The 24,845-nt window shown below is 47.7% G+C and overlaps 2 protein-coding genes across 5 annotated transcripts in view; one reads left to right on the forward strand and one right to left on the reverse strand.

Moving 5' to 3' along the window:
• Positions 1–17,160, reverse strand: part of BAD (BCL2 associated agonist of cell death) — a 30,438-nt gene extending 13,278 nt beyond the window's left edge. The window contains exons 1-3 of one of the 4 annotated variants that reach the window (XM_029614790.1): positions 17,031–17,160; positions 13,266–13,460; positions 5,836–5,999 (exon numbers count right to left, since the gene is read on the reverse strand). In XM_029614790.1, coding sequence (XP_029470650.1) covers positions 5,836–5,999; positions 13,266–13,419 — 318 coding nt within the window. In that variant the 5' untranslated portion in view covers positions 13,420–13,460; positions 17,031–17,160. Of the gene's footprint in view, positions 1–5,835; positions 6,000–13,265; positions 13,461–16,936 lie in introns of all 4 variants that reach the window. The other 3 variants (XM_029614789.1, XM_029614788.1, XM_029614787.1) reach the window with 3 other exon arrangements.
• Positions 17,161–17,223: 63 nt separating this feature from the next.
• GPR137 (G protein-coupled receptor 137) overlaps positions 17,224–24,845 on the forward strand; it is a 29,886-nt gene continuing 22,264 nt past the window's right edge. The window contains exons 1-2 of the mRNA XM_029614785.1: positions 17,224–21,090; positions 22,114–22,163. Of these exons, the coding sequence (XP_029470645.1) occupies positions 20,719–21,090; positions 22,114–22,163 (422 nt within the window). The 5' untranslated portion in view covers positions 17,224–20,718. The remainder of the gene's footprint in view (positions 21,091–22,113; positions 22,164–24,845) is intronic.

A 24,845-nucleotide genomic window follows, 5' to 3' on the forward strand; every position in this document is an offset into this window, starting at 1 on the left:
GTAAGGTGGCTCAAGCCACCGAGGCACAACAAGAAGCAATCTGAAAATTCATCACCATGGCCGTAAAGGCTTGCTCAAGGATAGCCTCAATCCTCCTATCCTGAGCATCCTTTAGAGCTGCCCCTCCTTCCACCGGGATGGTGATTCGCTTAGTAACCGAACAAAACGATTCATCAACATTTGGGAAACACAACTGCTCTCTGGCCTGCGATCCAAGGGAGTATAAACCCGTCAAGGCGCGCCCCACCCCCCTTTAAAAGTGGACTCTGGTACACTCCATTCAAAGTCAATCAACTCTTGAATAGCATCCAGGAGGGGAAAGAAACATGAAGCCTTGAGTAGGATGACCAATATGGGGTTCTTCTTCTGCACATCACCATCTTAGACAGGAACATAGGGTGCATAAGCAAGAACATCCTGTCATGATAAAATTTAATATAAAGTGATTAAGTCACTAAGGCCTGGAGCTTGCTGACCTTGCGCGCTGAAGTGACCCCCACCAAAAATATGACCTTCCAGGTCAGGTACTGTTACGGGTTCAGACTGTGCACACTGGTATCCTGCGCCCAGGAGCTCTGACCTGGAGGGTTAATATCATATAAACACACACAATTACTGGGATTATACTTGGGGGCTTGAACCCAGGGGCTTATCCCCTACACAAACAGCCACACACAAACTTGATTCAGTACATCATGGTTTCAGGTAAGGAAGTAAGTTTATATGAGCGAGAGGATAAAACAAATAAAATCAGATCAGATAGAAGAAGTAATGGTAGATAACAATTGCTACATAGATATAAAAAGCTTACACTTCCAAAGGATCAGCCATACCATCACGTCCAGGGCTCTCTCTCTCTCCCCTCATACACTACAACCGCTTGTGAAAAGCAACAGTGTTCCCTTCCTTTGAGTTCTTATCAACCTTCAGAAACAGCTGTGCGGCCTTCATTCTCTCTCTCAGGCTTTAGTATAAGTTAATTGCTAGTTTTCTCATCATAGACTAATGGAATAACTAAATAAACAGACTCTTGCCTGTTCGTAAACATTTTACAGCGCAAGTCAGTAAACAGGAGTTCACTCAGAGGTTGGCCTGTGGCCTTCAAACTAGTCTGTGTCTGGGTGAAAACTCTGAATCCAGGCGGCCTACCCTCTATATACATCCTTAACAAAAAGTAACAAAAATGACTCCAACAGGTACTTCAGGTCACAGATGCACAGCAGCTCAAAAGGAGCTTTCAACAGCTGAGCTAACACTGCGTTGAGGTCCCAAGATACAGTGGGAGGCCCCACATGAATCATACAACTATAGGCTATACAGCGATGGGAGTATCATCTACACCTTGTTGGTATGCGCCAATTGCACTAAGATGAATTCTAACGGAGATGGTTTTTAAGCCAGCCTCCGATAGATGTAGAAGGTAATCAAGCAGTTTTTGAGTAGGGCAGGAGAACGGATCTAGGGCCTTTTGCTCACACCAGGGAAAACCTCCTTCACTTCAATCTATAGGACTTTCTTTTGGAAGGCTTTCTAGAAGTCACCAAGGCCAGAGACATCTTCTGAAAGATCAAGTGGCTGCAGGATTAACCTCTCAACATCCAGGCTGTGAGTGACAGGGCCTGGAGGTTGGGATGCCACAGCCTGCCTTTGTCTTGGTGATGAGATCTGGGGGAAGTCCGCAAACTGATTAGTCTCCGGATGGACAACTTCCAAAGAAGTGGAAACCAGACCTGTCTCGGCCAATGAGGGGCTATGAAAATCACAGTCCCTTTGTTCTCACGAAGTTCAAGTCTTCGCCACTAAGGGCGAGGACATCTGAGGCTGGTTTGCTGTCTGACCTGTGCAGGGAGCAGAACAGAAGCACCTTCCTGTTGCAGGGGGACGAGAACAAATTTACATCCGGGATCCCCCAGGAGGAATATACGATTCATTACCTTTTGGTCCAGGGACCACTCGTGGGGTCTGAAGGCTCAACTCAGCCTGTCCGCTACCATGTTCTCCATCCCAGTCAGGTACATGACCTTGAGTACCATCTCATAGGACAGGTCCCATGACCAGATCTGGACCGCTTCCTGACACAGGAGGTATGGTCCCATGTCTCCCTGCTTGTTGACATACCACATGGTAACCTGGTTGTCGGTCTGGATCAGAACAACTTTGTTGGACAGCCCATAGCGTGTACCTGATCACCCGAAGCTCCAGGAAACTGATTTAACAAGAACATTCCTGAGCGGACCACATGTCCTGGGTGCCAAGCCCATCTACATGAGCTCCCCACCCCAGGGTAGATGTATCCATGGATAGTACACTTTGAGTAGGGAAATTCCGAATGGAAATCCCCTGTTCCGGATGGAAAGTACCCGCCACTAGAACAAAGAGTCCTTGAGATGACTTGGATGCAATCCTGGAGGCTCTGAGTGGCCTGGAGCCACTATAACCTCAGGGTCCACTGGCCTCAATGCATGTAAAACGTGCCAAGGGAGTGACAAACGATTGCGGCCATATAGCCCAACAGCCTCATCATGTACCAGACTGATACCTGCTGGCTCTGTTAAACCTCTGCCACAATAGTCGCCAAGGCGACTGCCCTTTGGCAAGTCAGAAATGCCCTGGCCTGAGCCTTGTCTAGCGGGGCTCCTATGAAGTGATGGGCTGAGATGGAATTTGGGTAATTGAGAATGAACTCTAGTGACTCCAACACCCAAATGGTCAAGCGCATGGACCTGACAGCTCCTGCCTAAGACATGCTCTTGACCAGCCATTCATCTAGGTACGGGAAAACATGTGATCCCAGTCTGCGGACGTGTGCCAACTCCATGGCCAGGCATTTTATGAAGACCCATGGGACTGATGCTAGCCAGAACGGCTACATCTGTTACTGGAAGTGCTGATTTCCCACCACGAATCGGAGATACTTCCTGTGAGCAGGGAAGATTTTGATATGTATATGTGCATTGTTTAGGTCAAGGGAGCATAACCAGTCCCTTTTTTGTAAAAAGGGGGATCAAGGTGCCCAGGGAAACCATCCTGAACTTTTCTTTTAGAAACTTTTCAAAGGCCCTAAGGTCAAGGATGGGACAGAGTTCTCCTGTTCTCTTTGTAATCAGGAAGTACCTGGAATAAATTCCCTGCCCTCTTTGCCCTGGTGGAATGAGCTCAACCGCTCTGGCCATTAAGAGGGAGAAGAGCTCCGATAGAAGTATCTCCTGATGTGCCACCGGCCCCCATATAGGCATGAAAGGCAATTTAGTGGGACACTCAACAGAATCAATTGGTACTCCTGACGGACGATGGACAGAACCCACTGGTACAAGGTTACACTGGGCCACTGGTTTACAAAGAACTGCAGCCTGTTCCCGACTGGAGGGTCCATCGCCCCGGGTACAGGCAAATGGCTTACATCCCCTGCGGGCCCAGTCAAAACCCCATCCCCAGAGTTGACCGAGGAGCCAGCTGGGGCTTGGGATCTCTCTCTTCATCAGTTCATCCCCCCAGGAGTCATAGGGATCCTCATCCTCGCTACAAGGGATGGGGCCCTAGGTGCTTGGCCTTCGCCCAGAGGTGCAGGCACTGGTAGAAGTGCATGGGGGGGGGGGGGGGGGGAAGAGAAGCTACAAGCCTTGCCATCTCTGCCGGCCTTGGTGGAGCTTCTTCCCCAGAGGAACCGGCCATGACCACTATATCAGTAGGGGGAGCCAACTGGTAACAGTTGGGTTGGTAACACACCAATGAGCACACACTGAGCTTCTCTAACAGTGGTAGGATGACAGGCAGCACAGACTCCGGTGCCTTCGGTGCCCAGGCCCGATTCACTGCCAGCTGGACTTGATGCTCCACATCCTCCTTAAACATTGCCGATATCAACACTAACTGGGAGGAAGGAGGTATGGCCAGATCTTCTTTGAACTCATGAAGGGGATTGGCAACTGGAACCAGCACTAATAGAGACTATTGTGGGCCCCCAGTACCAATAGAGGATGGGCTGTCTTCACTATGGGGTCGCTTCGAGGGCATCACAGCAAAAGCTGGTGCATCCCTGTACATCGATGGGGACTGGTGCCGAAGCTTCTTAGGCTTCTTAACTCAATGCTTGGCTCAGTCTTTCCCTGTTGCCCAGGTTGAAGACAACTAACTCAGTATCCTTGGCCTGGAGATTGACAACAGGTGATCTCCGGCACCCTTATCCACTGGTGATGTCAATGGTATGGTGTCCATCGGGTGGCACCAGGGTCCATCGATGCTGATGCCAATGGCTCAGACTTCCTTGACCCAAAGAGCTGATCTATCTTGTCCAGATGAAGCAGACGACCCTTTGGAGTCATTTGGGAGCATAAGCAGCAACCCTGGACGTCATGTGATGCCCCCAGGCAGAGGATACGTATCTCATGAGGATCAGTGATAGATATGGTCCTCAGGCACCGGAGGCATTGGTGAAAACTGGACATGGCCATTACAGGGTGAAACAAAGGGCTACAAAGTCGAAGCGATGGCGGAGGGTGTTGATTGGTGGTACCGGGGCACTGCCACCACAGGGGGAAATCAACCACGAAAGAAAACTTACCAAAACACCGAAACGCACTGAGAGGGACCTGGCATGGAACAGAGAGGAAAAAAACCACAAAAAACGCGAAGAGCAAAAGTGTTTTCCATATGGTTAAAATTAGCGAAAGTGGGCTCAATCACGCTGCAAGGCTAACAGCTCTGCAAAATAGAAGATATTAAAGATAGATCCCGTTTGGCCGCGTGGTATAGGGCAGGCTGGGCATGCTCAGTGTGCCTATTCAAAGTTCTAGAAACTTTGACGTAAGTTTTCCGCATTGGGGCTCCATCTGATGTTGTCACCCCTGAGTGAGGAGTGTCATCCTGCTTGTCCTCTGAGAAACATTTCTATACAGAGAGGAAAAAGGATGCATGGAACAGCCTTTCCATGGAGGTGGAGGAGACAAGGACATTATCTGGCAGGAATTGTAAAGTTGAACAGCTGGTGTGAATAAATTGAATTAATTTAAGTAAAATGAATGCTGATTAAACACTCAGTAGATTTTATATGATATGATGCCTCTTATTATTTTTGTAGGTGACTTGTCTTGCCTGTCATCTCAGGTGTAAAACAGACTGTATGGTTATCCATGTCCCACCTCACAGTTTCTCAGGAAGGGGTTATGAGGGTTAGGTACTAATTCCCCCTGACGTAGATCAGTCTGAATGAAACACAGCTGGTGCTGAGGATTCCTGCCACTGTGGTATCTAAAAGGAACCTTTTGCCCCTCTTGTCTTCTGAAAGCTAATGGTCATCATTTTAAAAGAAAGGGCTCTATTGCTAAACCTCTTTGCTTGCAAATAATTTTGGTGTCATAATTAGACCATGGGGTACATTGCTTAGGTTGGACATCTTAAGTGATGTTCTTCATTGCGACCCCCTAAAAGATAACGTTAATATCTTTTGAGATTTGATAAGACCTAGAAATGATGGTTTAAGATTAAAGGTGGTCATGTTAGGGCACCATCTTTTGCTGATTTTATTTCAACCTGATGGTGGGGTTTTCACAAGCTGCCCTTTTGTGCGGTGAAGTCCCAGGCAGAAACATGGTTTTATAACCTCTGGCTGAGCTACACAGAAGAGGTTTTTAAAATAAAAGTGGGGGAAGCCCTGGGTAGTTGCAAATGAGGGATCAGGGCGGGACAGACCTAGTAGAAGCCAGGGCTGACTGAGCTGAAAGCCCAGAGGAGGAGGAGGAGGAGGAAACTGCCAGGCCCAAAAAGGCAAGCCGAGGACTAGGGTAGAATGAAGTGGCTGTGCTGGAGCAGAATGGTTAGACAGAGGCACGTTTTTACCTGGAAGGACATATCGAACTCATCACTCATCCTGCGCAGCTCCCGGCCATAGCTCATGGCCGCCCAAAGGTTGGGGGGTGCTGACCTGGAACGTCCCCTGAAGTTCCCCGGCTCATCCTGGGCCTCAGTCTCTTCGGCTGATGGGTCCGAGCCCAACCGGGCCACTACAGGAAAGCAAGGACAGAGGTTTAGAAAAGCGTAGGAGATGGTCTCTTCCCCTACAATAAGGTGGAGAATGCGCTGGGGAAAGGACTCTCTTGGGAGCCCCATTCCAGACGCCTTGCACAGACAAAGTAGTTCTTACCTGATAATTTCTCTTCCTTGAGTCCAGCCAGACCAGTCCAAAGGCCTGGGTTACATCCGGAAAAGAATTCCAGAGCTTAATTATGCATGGCGTAAAAAAAAAATATTTTCTCTTATTAGTTTTAAATGTATTATCCAGTAACTTCACTGAGTGTCCCCTGGTCTTTGTACTTTTCAAAAGCGTAAACTGATTAATGTTCCATTCCACTCATTTTATAGACCTCTATTATATCTCCCCTCAGCCGTCTCTTCTCTAGGCTGAAGATTCCTAACCTCTTTAGCCTTTCCTCATAGGGGAATTGTTCCATCCCCTTTATCATTTTGGTTGCCCTTCTCTGTACCTTTTCTAATTCTGCCATATCTTTTTCATGATGTGGTTACTAGAACTGCACACAATACTCAAGATGAGGTCGCACCATGGAGCGATACAGAGGCATTATGATATTCTCTGCTTCATTCTCTCTTCCTTTCCTAATAATCCCCAGCAGTCTATTTGCTTTCTTGGCTGCTGCTGCTGCACACTGAGCAGAAGATTTCAAATGTAATTTCAACGATAACACCTAGACCTTTTTCCTGAGTGGTGACTCCTATTGTGGAACCTTGATTTTTTTAGATATAATTTGCATGTCCAGTTTCTTATCTTACCGGTGTTCCGTTTGGCAGCTTGCAAGATGGTCCTGTAAGCTACCACACTCACCCTCCTTTGCAGCACTCAGAACCACCGCCACTATACTTGCCTCCACCTCTCCCATAGATGTGCTACTATTCTTCAAGGCCCCATGTCAGGAACCTCTCAAGCTGGCACCAGATGACGATGATATGCGGTTGGGAATTTAATCCCCAGCCGCACAACAGGTCCTCCTACCACGTGCAGTGCATTTTACTAGTTCCTGCTGCATCCAGCCTGCCTTTGCCTAGTCCAGCCCAGCACTGCCTTGTTTCTCTAGCCTGCCCAACCTCATCATATCCAGCTCCTCTTGCCTCTCTACCCATCCTGCTGTGTCGATCCCTTGTGTCACATCCTTGTCTCCCCTTCTTATTGACCCCTCATCAGGGTACTGACTACACCCATCTGCCACCAGCCTCTGACCCCTGCCTGGCCCATCATCTCTGCCAATCTCCGAGACTCTTGCCTACGTCCTGCCGGCCCCCAGAACCCAAGGGTTCAACCTGCGGGGAATGGGGGCTGGTAAAGGTGAAGCCCTAAGTAAGTCTCCTCGGTGAAGGCTTACGGAGCTCGCCCCATAGGCTGCGTCAACCTCACCACAGCACCAATGGTCCACATCTGTCACAACTGATGGCTGAAGAAATAAGAGGCCGCACATCAGGCCCACCAGGAGCAGAGAACTCAGCCTGCCTCGTCATCTGTGCCAACTCCGCAATATTAAAAGCTTGCAAGAGATCAGCATAAAGGAAGTGTTAGGCACGCACAGTTTTAATATTGCGGGGTCTGCACAGAGGGGGAGCAGCAGAACAGGCTTCTGTGGCAGCGACTGGCTCCTCCCCAATAGGTACACAGCGGAAGTGACAGCAGCAACAAGGAGCGAGAGAGACTCCGAGGCTGTTGGCAAAAAAAAAGAGGGGAGCCTGCCTTCAGTGTGTGAGTGAATGGATGCCTGCCTAGGGGTGTGTATGTGTGAGAATGAATGGATGCCTGCCTGGGGTTCTGTAGTGTGTGTGTGAGAATGAATGGGAGCTTGCCTGGCGATGCGTGTGGCTGAGGGGGCAGTGAGAGTGAGAGAATCTGTGGAAGTAAGAGCCTGTGTGTGCGTGATGAGGGGTGGGAGGAGGAGAGAGAGGGTCCGAGAGCGGGTGTGTGTGAGAGAGAGAATGTACATGCCAGTGTGTGTGTGAAAGAGAGAGGATAAAACTTGTGTGCCCCGCCCCCCCCCCCGGCGACAATCTCAGGGACTTTATTTATTTAATTAAAAAGTATATATATCCTGCACCCTCCAATGTTCGGGGTGGGTTACAAAGAAACACATAATTGTTAAAAATAAAATCAAAATATAAAAACAAAAAGAGATTAAAATACAACAACATATACATAAACGACTAGTCTTGGGGATAAACAAATGATAGCAATCTGGTAACGCTATTCTTGGGAGGTAGACCGGTCACAATGATCTGGGAAAGCTCGTCTAAGGGGGTGATGTTTCAGTGCTTTCTTGAATTCTTTGCGATTGGAAAGTAATCTAAGGCTAGGAGGGCAAGGTGTTCCATAAACTTGGGCCTGCACGTGAGAAGGCACGCTCTCGTGTTATATTCAGCCTGGTAGTCTTTGGTGCAGGGATTTGTAGTAGAAGTCGATTTTTTGACCTGAGGTTTCTGCAAGGCGTGAAAAGATGTAAAGTAGCAGAGAGCCATGACTTGTTCCCGGGTATGGACAGCCAGAGATTTTGTTTTAATCCTTATTAGTTTTAATTATTGGATGTTATTTGATATGTCTGCTGTTTTGAAATATTATATTGATGCTTGGGAAATTTAAAAAAATGTTATGTTTTGAAATATTTATTCTTTTATTAGTATAGTTGTACTATTATTAATGCTTTACATTTCTTGATTTTGTTTATGAGGAATGGTGATGTTTCTGTTTTGCCATTGTTACACTGATTTCTTGAGGTTTCCATTTCAGTTTTTGTCTGCATATTGCTGGTTCGGATTTGTGCTCCTTTATTCTGTATTTGGTGAGGGTCTCGCTGTACTCTGCGCATGTGATTAAGGTGAGAGATTCTGGTAGCGTGCAGTTTCTGTGTGGGGATCTATAGCGATAGGGTTTGTTTTGTTTCCCCAGTAGGTGGTGTATTGGTATTCTGGGACCCAGAGTACTATTTACAGTGCTGCTTTTTCACAGGCAGGGATGTTGTTTGAGTCCTTGGCATTACTACTGTTAGGTTATGATATGATAGGTTTGCTGTATAGATTTTGAGTGTAATTTTTTACAGGATTTTGTGCTGCTGCACAATGGGCCAGATTTTAAAAAGATTATGCGCGCCGGGCCTATTTTCAAAAGGCCCGACGACGCACTTAAAGCCCCAGGACACGTGTAAGTCCCGGGGCTTGCAAAAAGGGAAGGGGGGCGGGGTTGGAGAATCACTTGCCGGCAGGCGCAACTTGCTTCTGCCTCTGGGCAGGCGCAAAAAAAAAGGTAAGAAACATTTTGGGGGGAGGGAACGGGGGAAGCCAGCGCGGCTCAGCACGTGCAAGGTGCACAACTGTGCACCCCCTTGCGCACGCAAGTTATAAAATCTGGTGTACATGTGCTGGGTAGCGCGCGCGCTCCTTTTAAAATCTACCCCAATGTGTCTAGCCATACAGAATTAGTTAAATGTGGCAGCAATAGCAAAGTGTGATGTATCCTATTATTGCTTCATGATCATTTAAGTAATAGAGAATTAATTTTCTTTAAAATAGTTCTGATATTTTTTTGCACTATTCTTGCTTGGGCACATTTGGCTCATGGCGCACAAATTTTAGTTCAGCTTATAAAAAGTTGGAGGGAGAAAATTTGTGTGTCAAAAACTAGAGGGAACATTTACCCAAGCTGTACCTTGACTGGGCAGAACACTGTCAAACCCACTCTCAACACCTCCAAAGCAAAGGACGCGTCCTCTCTGGTTCGAATGTTGAGACAAAATAATCGCAAAAGAATGCAAGGAAGATGATGTTGCTGCTTTGTAACTCTTCAGTGGTGAAACCAACCAAGGCCCGACTCAAGACATCATTCGTGTCCTGCCTGGGAGTGGGGGTCCTCTAACTACAAAGGCCACACTTATTACCAGAGCCGCATTTAGGCGTGAACCTTGAGTGCCAAATTGGGAAGGTGCCCCAAAAACCTGGGACTTCCTTCGTTGCTGTCCGAGTTCCCTGGTCTCCTGTCTGCTGGGAGCCATAATCTTAAATCCAGCCCTGCTTGTGGCTTTAAATTAGTCCGCCAATGAAGCTTTCATAGCCAAACCCCTCTTTAAATGAGCTTGCATGGAGAACAAAGATGAGCTGATCCCGTTCCACTGTTCCTGACCTTAATTCCACAATAGCACACACTGCACATCTTAGCCGTGGAAGCCACCATTTTACTGAAATTCCCACGTAAATGTATTGTCAAGTTTCAAGGAGTCAGATATATGTTTTTTTGACCCTATTCAACTTGATAGTGTTTTACAAAACAAGACTATCTTTGCATGGATTAGACCTAAATTTTGGGCTTGTTTTCTTTTTGCTGGTTTTCTTTTAATCTCCTCCCCTTGTGTGGTCTAAATGTTTAGAGATTCCAGTCTGTTATTTTTTTCTTCTTCTGGATATGTTCCTATGTGCAGCTACAAATTTGGAGCTCTTGTTTTTCCTTCAGTCAAGTTTATGTTAGCAGAGAAACACAGAAAAATAGAAATGACGGCAGAAAAGGACCAAACAGTCCATCCAGTCTACCCAGCAAGTTTATGGTAGTATCTGCCGTGCCATACAGCTCACCCCCATGGTTATCAGTTTCCCAGACTGTAAAGGTCAGGACCCTTGTTGGTTGCTACCACAGTCCAATTCCCCTAGTCCCCCTGCCTTTGAAGCAGAGAGCAATGTTGGAGTTGCATCAAAAGCATCAGGCTTATTAGTTTAGGGTAGTAACAACCACATCAGCAAGTTGCCCCCAGGCTTATTTGTTTTCCCAGACCGTAAATTAAATGTCCTTGTTGGTTGCTGTCTGAATCTAATTCCCCTTTTCCTCTTTTCTCCCTGCCGTTAAAGCAGAGAGCAATGATGGAGTTGCATCAATAATATGAAGGCTTGTTGGTTAAGGGTAGTAACTGCCACACCAGCGAGTTACCCCCATGCAGTCTTTTCTTTATTTCTATCCTCTGGCCTTTAGAGATCCACAGTGTTTATCCCATGCCCCTTTGAAATCTTTCACTGTTTTTGTCTTCACCACCTTCTCTGGAAGGGCATTCCAGGCATCCACCATCCTGTCCATGAAGAAATATTTCCTGATGTTGGTTCTGAGTCGTCCTCCATGGAGTTTCATTTTGTGACCCCTAGTTCTACTGATTTTTTTCCCCAATGAAAAAGGTTTGTTGATTGAAATCTACCATATGACCCAGACTTTGACCTCCCGAAGGCAACCAACTGAATGATCCCTGCTCTTCCTTCTCTGGAAGTCTGGGAACTTTAGATTTACCCACCCTGGCTGTGACCTTCTTATTTAGGTCTTCAACAAACAGAAGCCTGCCCTTGAAGGGAAACTTGGTCGGCTGAGTCATAGAAGCTGAATCGACAGGGCCTACTCTGCAGCCACACAAATACTAGAAGCTCCAGGCTGCATCCACTCAACCCACTTCCAGTTGTGCTGCCTTCTCTGGCTTTGAAACTCTGCTTTCAAGCAAAGCATCCTGCATACGGATGAGACCAGTGCAAACGAGCTTTAGCTACAACATCGCCTTCTGAAAAGACATACTAGCCAATCTCAAAGGCCTACTGAAAAACTGAGTCTATTCTTTTCCATCCTTTGCATCACCTTCCACAGGAATCACGATTCCCAACATCACCGCCCAAGCCAGAACATCCACCTCAGGAAAACTTCCCACTTCTTGAGAGATAAGGGGAGACAGTCTTGCCTTTTTTTTTTTCCTGGCAAGCAATCCTCTTTAAAACCGGCTTCAGGAGATTCCCGTTCCAAAACCAAAAAAAAAAAAATCCTTGACTGATCCAAGCAACAGAAAATCCTCGCAGGCTTCCAAATAATAATCCAAATGGGATTTTCTGAGGTTTTGGGACCTTCCTCCATGGTTCCATCAGAAATGTTTTTGTACCGGCAAGGAATGAGAAATTAAGGAAAAACAGCTCTACTTCGTGAAACTGTCTGATCACAGCAACGCTGTCTTCTCTCTCCTTCAGGTGAATATTCCTCATCCTCCAACTCTGTCTTAGAGGACACTTGCTTTTATCCTAACCGCCTCATCCTCTTAAGACCTGAAATTTCATGGTTGCTCCTCTGGAAAAGTAAAATCACAGGATGAAGGATTGGAGGCTGTACTCTACCCGTTGCAAACATCTGAAAAGGTCCAAGGAAGTGCTGATAGATTGCAGAGGAGGACATCTGGAAGAGCAAAACTACCAATCTAAAAACTGGCAGCCCATGAGGCCCTGGAGGAACAGACCATTGTGGGATCCCAGGGGGTGGATACTAGTTCAAACCTCTTGCCGCGCATACAAAAATGGCTGCAGCAGATCAACCACTGGCGAGAACCAACTGCACTTCCAACCCCACCGGAACGATCCCCTTCTGCTCCATGCATCCCTCTCTCTCTCTCTGCACATCTCCTCCCCCTCCCGCCTCTGCATTGCACACCCTCTGTCGAGCATGGGCTTTCCTCCGTGCTCTCCCGGACAGCACATACCCCCCTCCACCGCATAAAAGAAAACAAAGTTTTGGGATGTGAAAAAAAGAGAAGCTTGTCTGAAGCAATGCTGAACAATGAACTTCCAAAAAAACAAGGCAAAGGGAAAATCAGAAATCAACCCAGGTTTCTTCCCAGTCTTTTTTTTAGGTCCAGGCAGAGAAGAGGGAAAGTGGAGAAGGGAAAGGGGAGGAAACAGGGTAACACAGAACGAAATGTGCAGCTCAAACCAAACCTTTGGAAGCCCCTTGATCTTAGGCCCATGCTCTCCTGGAGGAGGGAGCACAAGGCTTTCACCGCAAGAGCTGCCCTTCCAATCTAATCCTTTGCAAACAACCTAACTAGGCCTCAGCTCCGAGCACGGAACATGCTCTCCTGCCACCTGCTGGAGACAGCGAATACTGGCAGGCTGAGGGCGGCACGTGAGCCCACGTAAGGCAACATCAGCAAGCTTGTTAGTCTCTGCCCTCATCTCCTGGCTGCTGGATGTAACCCATGCGTTTGGGCTTGTCAGGCTGGATGAAGAGGAATATCCTGTTCGCACGTGAACCTTTTCAAGACGATGCCAAAGGCTAAAACCCTACCCAAATAAAAAGGAGCCACTAGCAGAGCACACCTCGACAGAAAAATGCTGACATTTTCTTTCCCCACCCTTGTAATTCATGCTCAGGATTATGTCCACAGGCTACCATGTTTATTACAGGCAGTATATCTTGGCCAAAGAAAGCCCATCGTGTCTCTCACCTCCAGATTTTGGAGGTCCCTGGTGACAATGCTGCAAGTCAGGCTCTGTCTGGCTCGGTCTGTTCAAGTGTGATGACTGCTTAGTCTGTGAGCCGCTGGCCCCTTCTCCAGTGAAAATGCTGTCCTGCTCCTCCCACTCTGAGATTTCAAACATAGCTGGACCCGGGATATTTCTCGGCTGACACAGGGAAGCAGCTGGTGGGAGGGAGAAAGAAAAAAAAAGAGTGATAAGGACATAAAGGTATTTATTTACAGTCACACCAGAAGCTTGTTGAATCTAACCGTGCTGAGGCAAATTATCCCACCTACGTGCACAAAGCCCCAATCACCTGCCAGTTCTCCAAATCTCATGGCTACTGCCTCCCTGTCCCCCCCCCCCAAATATAAACGGCTTGGCAGATGGGAAGGTCAAATGACTTTCTTGAAGACAAACAAACACACATAATTTCTGAAGCACTGCGCACTGGGAACCTGTTTAGTATGAAGCACTTTGGGTTGCCACTTGACCGAGATCAACTTTGATAAGATGAGCCAGTTCCAGTTTTATGCCATCCTGGTACTTTATTTGGATCTATTACCTGCCTTTTTGAATAAGAAATTTACCCAAGCAGGGGTGGGGCAACATCTTAGACAGGTAGCACACATTCAAAGATCCATTAGGTGTAACAGCTTAACAGTTCTAACCTGAGGGAGAAGGTGGACAGTAGAGCTAAACTTGAGATCGTTCATTTCTAATCTGCAATCTGGTAGTTTCTTTCTTCCCTAGAGATCTGAAAAATTGTAAACACCCCCCCCCCCCCAATCACAGAAAATGAACCAAATTAGTTCAAGCTAGTTGCATAGGTTTATCCCAGTTGCATTTGGGGGAAGGGCTTAATCTATCCCAGCAGGAGTCAAACTATAGGCTTTTCCTTCTCATAGCAATAGGATTAGGGGAAAGCACAGCACTAAGGGTCCAAGCTTGGAGTTGAAATTTAGATTACTTGCCTTTCCAAATCAGTGTTCAAAGAGCAGATAAAACTATGCATTCGGCTGAACACAACTTATTGCATCAGCCTGAACGTGAGTTACAATTCAGGGCGAACAGATAGGTACCTGCCTTATAGAGCATACAACCTAAATTGGTACATGAGCCCACGGAGGGTGAAGTGACTTGCCCAAAGTCACAGGGAGCATCAGTGGGAGAAGCGGGATTTGAGTCCTGGCTTCTCTGGCTCTCATCCCACTGCTCCAACGACCAGACCATTCATCTACTCCATTCCTGCTAAACAGCACTGTCGTTATTTTTATGCTATTACAATTTAACAACGAAACTCCAACTCTCGGATGGAAAGGAAAGGGGGGAGGGAGAAGAAAGGGTCCCTATATAAACAGAACCGCTCTTGCCCCATGGGGCTGATGCAATATAGTGCATTCAGCCCAGCGTACAGCCTGACGTGCGTTTTGGGCGTGCTAGAATAACTCATGATGTAATAATCGGATTAGTGCGTCCAAACCAGCGCATAGCTAATAGCACTCATCATATGTAGATGTAATTAATTACACTGATGCAAAAATTCACTGTGCACCTGGCTTAGGTTTTAAAATGCAAAACTTAACGCCAGCCCTGGAGCTGGAGTTAAGTATTGAAACACCCCAAAGCTCCACAGAAAAGCAAAGAATACTGCTTTTCTGGTGTTCCCCCTACTTAATATTGTCACATTACTAAGTAGAAGGAACAACAGGAAGCAGCATGAAAAAAAAAAAATATCTTGACAGCGGTCAGGTTAGGAAAATGGCCGCTCGTTAATTGAACATCTGTTTTCCTACCCCACGCACAGCCACATTTCCTGGGCGCCCAATGCCATGAACACACCAGGATCATACAATGTATCCCAAGCGCGTTCTTTTTAGTGCAGCAGCTCATTTGGCTATTGCATGGGCATCCAGGAGCGGGAGATGTGCGTGTATTGAAAAACCATGCACCCAGTTTGGACGCACGTTTTTTCACACTTAATAATGCATTGGACCTAGGTGTTACCAACGTAATGCATAGACAGGCTGATGCAATAAATTGCACCCAGCCTAGCACACAGCTTAATGAGTGGTTGGATGCACATCTATAACACCCGATGCAATAAGGGGATCAGCGCGTCCAAAATGTGCATATCTGGGGACTCTCCGGATTTGGCCCAGAGACTTGGGAATGCTAAAAGAATTACCAGGTCCCCGGGCCAATACCGGAAATCTCCAGGTGCTGCAGCAAAGCCAATCTGCTTGGACTCCGAAAGAAAAAAATTGGTCTTGCGCAGCTGAAAAAGGAGGAACTTGACAGTGATTTCTACTATCTCCAGACCTTTTTAACTCTTAACTTCGCTTCCTCGTGACACCACCTGCTCCTGCACAGCCTGTTTCCTGTATCCAGCCACTTGCCCACCCCATCCTGTTTGCCTTGGCCAAGCATCAATGCGATTTCCCGCCTGTGCATCAAACAAGGAGTAAGAAACAGGCAGCATCCACTTCCGCAGCACAGGAGGAGAAGGAAGAGGCTGCTGCTGCTCCAGGAGCCCAAGTTAGAGTCTGCTGTTGCTAGTGTGTTTTGAAAGGGGGAGGGTGGGGGGAGAGAGAGAATGAATGAGCATGTCTGTGAGAGTGAGTGAGTGAGAAGAGATCTAAGAGTGTATGTAGGTGAGTAGGAGAGAGCTGAGTGCAAGTGAGCATGGGTGTGAAAGTGAGTGGGCATGTGTATATGGAAGAGGGAGAGACGCGAGTGAGTGTGTGTTGGTGGGAGAATGGCAGAAGTAAAGGTGTAAATAGACATGTGAGAGAATGAGCAGTGAAAGTGTGAACATGTAAGCATATTTATGAGAGCAAATTTGTGAGCATCCAGTCCCACTGTGCAGTTGCCCCTACCCAATCCATGGTAATCTCAGGGTGACAAGAGGTCAAAAGTTCCCAGGTATGAAAATGTGCATCCAAAGGCGTAGCTAATAGAGCTCATCACTATAATGCTATTAGCTATTACCCAGCAATGCAAAAAATCCCTGTGCACACAAAATGCACTTTTTAACTCGTAAAATGTTACACCTGCCCTGGAGCAGACATAAAGTCTTCCTACACATCAAGCTCTCAAATTAAAAACAAAAAAACAAACAAACCAAAAAGCCTGCTTTGCTGTGGTTCCTCCTACTTAGTATCGTCCTGCATCTACTTTCTGTCGTAGCCCCATGCAAAAAAAAAAAAAAGTCTTGACATAAAAAAAGATTTCAGGGTACACAATATACACCCAGGCTCCAGGATATGTACATTGTGCGGGTGCATTGCGCCGGTAAAATAGATGCAGCGGGGAAAAAAACAAATGCTCGTAAATTCAGCATCTGTTTCCCTAACCTACACACAATCACATCTCCTGGGCACCCAATGCCAAGGACGCACTCCTAGCGCCTCCTTTTCAGCGCAGCAGCTCAATTGCTTTGTGCACAGAGCGCGCAGTTTGGACGCACGTTTTTAGCGCGACTATATCGCATCGGGGCTGAACGTGGCAAAAGTACGGAAGGAAAACAACAAAGTTTCCTGACTTAAGTGATGCCTTCCTGGAGAACAAGCTTTCCCACGGCAGATCCTGCGTTATATTCCCAGCCTATAATAACATGGCCTCGCGTCGGGATCATCTCCCACGGAGACAGTCAGACCTTGCCTGGAACTTGCCCAAGATCTCCGTTCCTTCAGGGATCGCCCCTCTTGGGTCCGCTCCGCACCCTGCGCCCTTTCGTGTTTATCACATACCGGAAGTTCGTTACCCTTTCTATGGCAACCAGCCCTGATTAGCTAATCAGAGGCCGAGACGTCATCCCGGGCCACGGAGCCCAGGGACATTACTCGCTTCCTGTTCCTAAACGGCAGAAGCCCTGCTGGGATTATTCCCCCCACGCCGTCCGTCCGACCGCAGCGCGTATCGTCCTTAGGGTCGCCATGGTCATCCGGGGACCCTAGGGAGTGAGGAAACCCCACCCCCCGCCAAGAATCGTCACCGGCGCGCAGCAAGGATTTAGAGACTACAACACCCGTCATGCTCCGTCGCGTCACATGACATAACGGTCGCGGCTCCCCGCCACGGGCATCAGGAAGGGCAGTTACGTCAAGCCTAAGCGCCTTCTGTTGCGCAATCGCGTAGAGCGCAGAGCGACCTCCTCCGGTCTTGAGTTTCTCGAAACTCGGGAAGAAAGAGGAACACCCACTGACACCAAGCATCCCAAACCTGGGAGGGGGGGGGACGGGGGAGAGGCCTGACCCCCGACCCCCTATTGAAATTTACTGAACATCACCTTTTTTTTTTACACTCACTGACTTTCTACCCTAAATCCCAGGGGAGAGAGGTGCATCGTTCACTGTCGCTTACCCAGCGTCCCAAACCCAGGAGAAGGCGTGGTATCCACTGACATCTGACGAGTATCCTCAACGCCTCGGGAGAGGCGTGGCACCCACTGAAAGTCCCCAAACGCCGGAGGAGGCGTAACACCACTGACACCTTCCAAGTATCCTCAATCCTGTGGGAGGCGTGGTGCTCACGGAGCATCCCCTGACTACCACTGAGCATCCCCAAACCCAGAAGGAAGCGTGGCATCCCCTGACTACCACTGAGCATCCCCAAACCCAGAAGGAAGCGTGGCATCCACTGCCTACTACTGAACATCCCCAAACCCAGAAGGAAGCGTGGCATCCCCTGACTACCACAGAGCATCCCCAAACCCAGAAGGAAGCGTGGCATCCACTGCCTACCACTGAACATCCCCAAACCCAGAAGGAAGCGTGGCATCCCCTGACTACCACTGAGCATCCCCAAACCCAGAAGGAAGCGTGGCATCCACTGCCTACCACTGAACATCCCCAAACCCAGAAGGAAGCGTGGCATCCCCTGACTACCACAGAGCATCCCCAAACCCAGAAGGAAGCGTGGCATCCACTGCCTACCACTGAACATCCCCAAACCCAGAAGGAAGCGTGGCATCCCCTGACTACCACTGAGCATCCCCAAACCCAGAAGGAAGCGTGGCACCCACTGACTCTTGCCAAGTATACTCAAACTTTGGGGGGAGGGGTGGCGTGGCACACACTGAGCATCTCCAAACCTGGGATGGAGGTGTAACACACAGAGTATTCCCAAACTTGGGAGAAGGTGCGGCACCCACTAACACCCACAGAACTCTGGGAGGGAGGGGGGGAGCAGGAGGGAAACATGCCACTTTCTTACAACCACTGAACCCCCACCTGAAATTTTGGGGAAGGGTGGTGCATTACCCACTAACAGCTGCTGAGCGCTCTTCAAACTAGGGAAGGGAGAAGCATCACTTTCTTATATCCACCGAGGCTCTCCTCAAATCTCATGTAATGAGAGGAGAGTTGCTCACCGGTATTGCCATAAATACAGTGGAATGGAAGGAAATGCATCATCCAGTGACACCAAGCCCCCTAAAACACCAGGGAAGAGAGGAAAGAGCAACACAAACTAACACTTCCTAAACCCTGAGGGAACAAGGAATGTTACCACTGAGCACCCTTTAAACCCCAGGGAGAGGATGATCTCCCTCGGAAACAATTGGGCACCCCCTGCACCCTGAGAGAGGGAAGGGAGAGCAGCATCACTTACTGACACCCATCAAGATCCTGCTAAATCAAGGGGGGAGGGGGGTGTCACATACCAACAGCCACCTAAAACCCTTTAAAAGCCCAGCAGTCGGAGGAGCATCGTTGCTTAGGCACCAAAACTCTCCTAATCTGTGAGGGAGGAAGGAGCATTGTCCACTGACACCAAACGCTCCCTAAACCCCCTGGTGAGAGTGGGTAAAAAAAAATATCACCCACTGACATTTATCAAGCATCTCCTAAACCCAGGAGGAAGGAGTGTCACCCACCAAACATCTAACCCATCAGGGGTGAAAGACTTGCCACCCATTAAGCCCCCATCCAAATCCATGGGGGAGGGACCCCCATGAGCAGCGCATAATTCTTTGGGAGGGAGAGAAGCATCATTCAGACCTCTCCAGCTATCCACCAAACTCCCCTAAACCATGGAGGGGGAGAGCTTTCACTCCCTGAGTACCCGCTAAATCCCAGTGAAAGGAGGGAGGGAGGGCACTCATCACCAGGTATTGAGGAAGAGTTTAATCCAAGAAGACTCAAGCCAGCTCACAGCCACACCTCTTAACTGATCGCCTATCCAAATAAGCAGCTACTCCTAGCTGGATGTACACCTGGGCACTGAACCACCCTGGGAGCCTCAGTGCAGATAACTCCCCTGAGAGAATCTGGGGGAAAACCTTTCGTGCCTATCTGCCTCCACCAACAGGCCTGTATTTCTGTCTCCTGCGTCATAAGACTTCTTGTTCCCTTCCTCGTCAAATATCTACCAGAAGAAGTGCACCCAAGCTTCCTTTCTTTACAAGCAGCAACCCAAAGAACCTTCTGTCACCTTCAATCCCCGAGACACTGCCTTTCTCAACATTGCACGTGAGGCTTCCTTCCTCAAGTATTCTGTTGTCCTCGGCTCTTTCACAGGGCTTGGACAGTGGCCACAATTATGTATCAGTGCTTGGGGTTTGACCTGTGAAAATGAAGCACGGTCATGGTTGATTGTGCAGTATTCACATTAAACTTGTTTCTTTGGTGCTGATTTTGAGAGACCTGGTCTGTGGCTGAACACTATGTTCCTGTAAATGGTGTACCCAGGGCAGGGAGATAAGAGTACAGGATGGGAGCCCAAGTGCATGTTGTAATCTGGTCTCTGGAATGATATGCATGATTGTCTGCCTCTTCAGATACCACACATCAGCGGTGCAGGACTCTTGTCTTTGTACCAGAGACTTGGATTTTAACCCTGGAAAGGATAGGCAGAAAAGGCTGAACCGAGCCGATCTACTGCAGGGATATCAGACTTTTGAAACCACAGAAGCTTTGCTCTGTTGCAACTCACTGTGTAAACTTGAAAAAATGCCCAGCAAGACCAAAAAAACAGGGACTTGGTCCTAGAAAGCAGTAGCTTTGAAAACTCCTGTTAAAAAAAAAAGTCTTTGGTGCCAGCTCCATATCCTGCTCTTATCGCTCTCCCACTCTGGGTTTATTCTTTTGGCTGAAGCCACAGCAGCAGAAGGTGACCTACTGTTCAGTTTCTTTGCCTGAGGTGCCCTACTGCAGATTTTCTAACGAGATGAACCATGCTTAAATGAGCTGAGTAGTAAATACAATTATTTTGCACATTTGAAAGAAATCCCAACTTTCTGGAGTGTATAAATCATAAAACGATTGAGGCTATAAGCTAAAAAAATGGCACTTTTTGATTTTACATGTGATCCATGGAAGTATTGATATATAAGCTAAGAGATTTTCCGGGACAGAAGACTCGTGTTTTAAGTACTATGGAGCAGCTCTGCTTGTTGGATGTGTTCCCCATCTCTTTAGCGTAGGGAGGTCTTCCAAGATGGAGAAGGGATCCTCCTTCAGTAACCTAACGGAGATCATTCCTGCAGAGCATCTCCGCCCTGCCTTCCCTCCTGTGGTCAAGCTGGGACTCACCAGTATCTACACAGCTCTGTATGCTTTGCTCTTCTTCTTTGTCTATGTCCAGCTGTGGATGGTGCTGCTGTACCGGCACAAGACACTCAGCTACCAAACCGTCTTCCTCTCTCTCTGCCTCCTGTGGGCAGCCCTGAGGACCACCCTGTTCTCCTTCTACTTTAAGAACACCGTGAAGGCCAATCGCTTGCATCCGTTCCTGTTCTGGCTGCTCTACTGCTGCCCGGTGTGTCTTCAGTTCTTCACACTCAGCTTGATGACGTTGTACTTTGCACAGGTAACCTGCAGGGAGCACCAGAGAATATAAGCCAGATGTTAACTTGCATGATGATCTGAAAGCTGCAAAATCAATTATTAGCCTGACCAAACATTTTTTTTTAACATTTTTGTTCTGCTTTTTAACTCAATAATGACTGATGGAGTGGGCAGGTCAGGTAAGAGGAACTCAAGACAAAGCTAAGGGCATTAATAGGGTATATTTAACACAAGGTTATTATTACTGGTATTAACCTTACTCTGTATTTTAAAAGCTTAAAATAGTGAAACAAGCATAATTATTTTAATTTTAAAAATGGTGAAGAAGAGTGCTGTAACATTGTTTTATGTAACTGATAAAGAGTTTATACGTAAGAGTTTATATGTATCTAAGTTATACCCATGCCATTTATAATGTATGTATACAGATGTGCCTAGGCATTATCTGACAGTGATTTTGCTTGAATCTGTCTTCTGGAAAGCAGAATGGGGTAGATTTTCAAAAACGGCGCGTTGGCGTACTTTTGTTGGCGCTCCAGGCGCCAACAAAAGTACGCGGGATTTTAGTAGATACGCGCGTAGCCGCTAAAATCCTGGATCAGCGCGCGCAAGGCTACCGATTTCGTGTAGCCGGCGCGCGCCGAGCCGCGCAGCCTACCTCCGTTCCCTCCAAGGCCGCTCCGGGCTGAAACCACGCCCCTGGGCCCGCCCCCGAAACGCCGCGTCCCGCCCCGAAAACGGCACGCCGCTCGGCCCCGCCCCCGACATGCCCCCCTCGGAAAACCCCGGGACTTGCGCGAGTCCCGGGGCTCTGCGCGTGCCGGTAGGCCTATTGAACATAGGCGCACCGGCGCGCAGGGCCCTGCTCGCGTAAATCCAGGCGGATTTACGAGAGCAGGGCTCTTAAAATTCGCCCCAATATATTTTGCATTTTCCCATTCCTTACACTGGGAAAATGCTGGTGATATGTTGCCAGTATTCATACTTGTTAGAGATCTGTCTCTCCTTTCTTAATGACTTTGACATTTGTGTTTTCCTTGACTAGGTGGTGTTTAAGGCAAAGGCAAAGTTTCAGCCGGAGATGACCAAGGGCCTGTGAGTAAATGAATTTACCCCTGTGTTCGCTAGCCCTAGCAGGTGGATGTGTCTGAAATGTGGTGTGTGTAGCAGGAGAAAGTTAGGCAGCTGAGACCTGCAAGAACTCAAATGCCAGATGCCAGATGAATGGGTGACAATATCAGTGGAAAAGTAGCTGGAGGAGGTGGACAAAGGGGATGGAGGAGAAACAGAATGAGGAGGTGAGTGAATGGAGGTGGATTAAATTGCGATTGTTATTGCTGATATGTTGTAAGTCGCCCTTATTGAAGAGGAGGGTGGCAAAATGGATTGGAAAGTAAAATGGAATGAGGAAATGAATGGAGATGGAATGAAGAGGTGTAGATTGGAGATGAAGATATGGAAGGATGGATAGGAGATGCTGAGAGGGAGATTTGGAATAATGGAGAGAAGATGGAGCACTCATGGGGGAGCAAGGATGTACGAGCCACTGCATCCTAATTCTGAGAGGAGAGAGCTAACAGCAAGGTCGCCAGAAGAAAGCAAAGCTTCTGTTGTTCCAGCTGCAGCCACCCAGCTGTGACACCGAATGCCAGGCAGCCTTTGGGTGGCACTGTAACATCCGAATCTCCTAGTTACAGCCACGGTAAAGTGGCCACAAGACTGGGCTTATCTGCTAGACAGAGATTTCATTCTGGAGGCTTTGCTCCTGGTTGCCTAATTTTTGTGGGACTTGCAGACTCAAGTCCAAGGCGAAGGTCTGCCTTGCTTCGGACTGTAAAAGGGTATAGCTTTACCCATCTTTCCTGGGGAATACAGTACTTTGCCCTGAAACAAAGCTGAGCCATTTTCTATGAAACGTTTATAGCAGTTGGCATAAAATCTGTTAAAGATTTTTTTAGCATTTTAAAAAAGCTTTTAACACAGGAGAAATAATATAACAAGATGTATGTAGACAGGGTTTTACAAATGACTCCTAGACCCTGCATGCTGGCATCAATTGGTTCCTAGTCAGTGGAGGTACAGCCTTGTGATTTACCTCTGTCTTGCCGATTTGTACAAGAAACTCACAACCCTAGTTCCTTTCATACCCGGATCAGTCCAGACTCCTGGGATTATGCTTCCCTTCCAGCAGATGAAGACAGAGAAAGTTTCACTGGCACTGGCCTATAACCTGGTGTGCCACCTGCAGACCCTCAGTGTTTCTCTGTCTCCAGCAGATGGAGGTGCAATCCCTGCAGTCTGAGAGAAAACAAAAAAAAAGAGGAAAGAGAGATCTCACATTGTATTGAGTTATTCTCCCAGGAGGTTGGTGGGACTATCCCTCCTGGTGTTGAGGGAAATGAGCAGAGGTCGGGTACCCTAGGCTGTTTCAGTCAGTCACCACTTAGGGTGGGGGGGGGGGGTTATAACTGGTGGGACCAGTTCCCTCCTCTCCCAGGAGAACAGTTGCTCTGCAGCAGCTCTTCCTTCGGGGAAGTCTTGCTAGGCTTCCTCAATTGTAAATAAAGTTCCTGTACGTACTCAGATCATTCCACAACAGTGGGTTGTGTATCCCTACCAGCAGATGGCATCAGAGAACACAAACTTTGGACCCTGCCACATTTATTTATTTATTTGTTTGTTTGTTTGTTTTTTGTATACCGACATTCGATCGAGATATATCACATCGGTTCACATGGGAAGAGAACAGTGACTAAGGCATGGGCTGCTTATTTTTACAGTGTAACTTGGAACGGTTAACATTTACAAGATGAATAGGAACATTTAACTGTTTACAATGTGATTAGGAACATTCAGCTATTTACAGAGCAATTCAGAAGATATAGAACAGTTGACAGGGAACGGAGTATTACATGTGTGCCGAGGAAAGTGGATGGGTTGGATGTTGCAAACAGGGCTTAGAATAATACATTCGTGGGTGGGCTGAATTCTTAGAATAGAGTTGCATTCGTGGGGGGGAGGGGGCTAATTTTCTGGCGGAAAGGCTTTCAGGAATAGCCATGTTTTGAGGTGTTTTTTGAAGGTTTGAGTTGAGGGTTCCGTTCTGAATTGGGGGGGGGGGGGGGGGAAGGGAGTTCCATAGTGTGGGGCCGGCCACAGATGTGGCGCGTTTTCGGATTGAGGAAAGGTGCACTGCTTTGGAGGTGGGGACGGTGAGGAGCCCTGAGTCGGTGGAACGGAGGCTTCTTTGTGGGGTATAGGAGAGTTAGTGCTGTGTTTAGCCAGTCCATCTTATTGTTGGTCATTTTTTTTTTTTATGTATGAGGGTTAGGGTCTTGTATTGGGTTCTGTGGCTGATGGGGGTGATGTGGTCGCATGTTTTGTGGGTTTGAGCTTTTTCAGGGTTTGCAGTTTAAAGAAACCGTCTTTGATCACTGTGGATATGTGTTGCTTGAAGTTTAGTTCTAGGTTTTTTGCAGCGTGTACTAGCTGGGTCCCCATGCAGTTAGGTGTGGGGCTGATGGGGAGGAGTGTGGGGTGGGTGGTGGTTATGTGTAGGATTTCAGTTTTATTTTGGTTGAGAGAGAGTGACAGTTGTGAGAGTAGTTGTTGTTTTCATCAGGAGTTGGTCCCAGGTTTTTAAGGTGTTTTCAAGGGTTTTGTTTAGGATTTGTAGGTCATCTGCTTATACGTAGTATGTGAGGTCTGATTTAGGGTGGAGATGTGCCACCTACCAGTCCCTCAGTATCTCTCGGACTCCAGCAGATGGTAGAGATG

Source organism: Rhinatrema bivittatum, chromosome 8 (assembly GCF_901001135.1).
Source record: "Rhinatrema bivittatum chromosome 8, aRhiBiv1.1, whole genome shotgun sequence".
NCBI lineage: Eukaryota > Metazoa > Chordata > Amphibia > Gymnophiona > Rhinatrematidae > Rhinatrema > Rhinatrema bivittatum.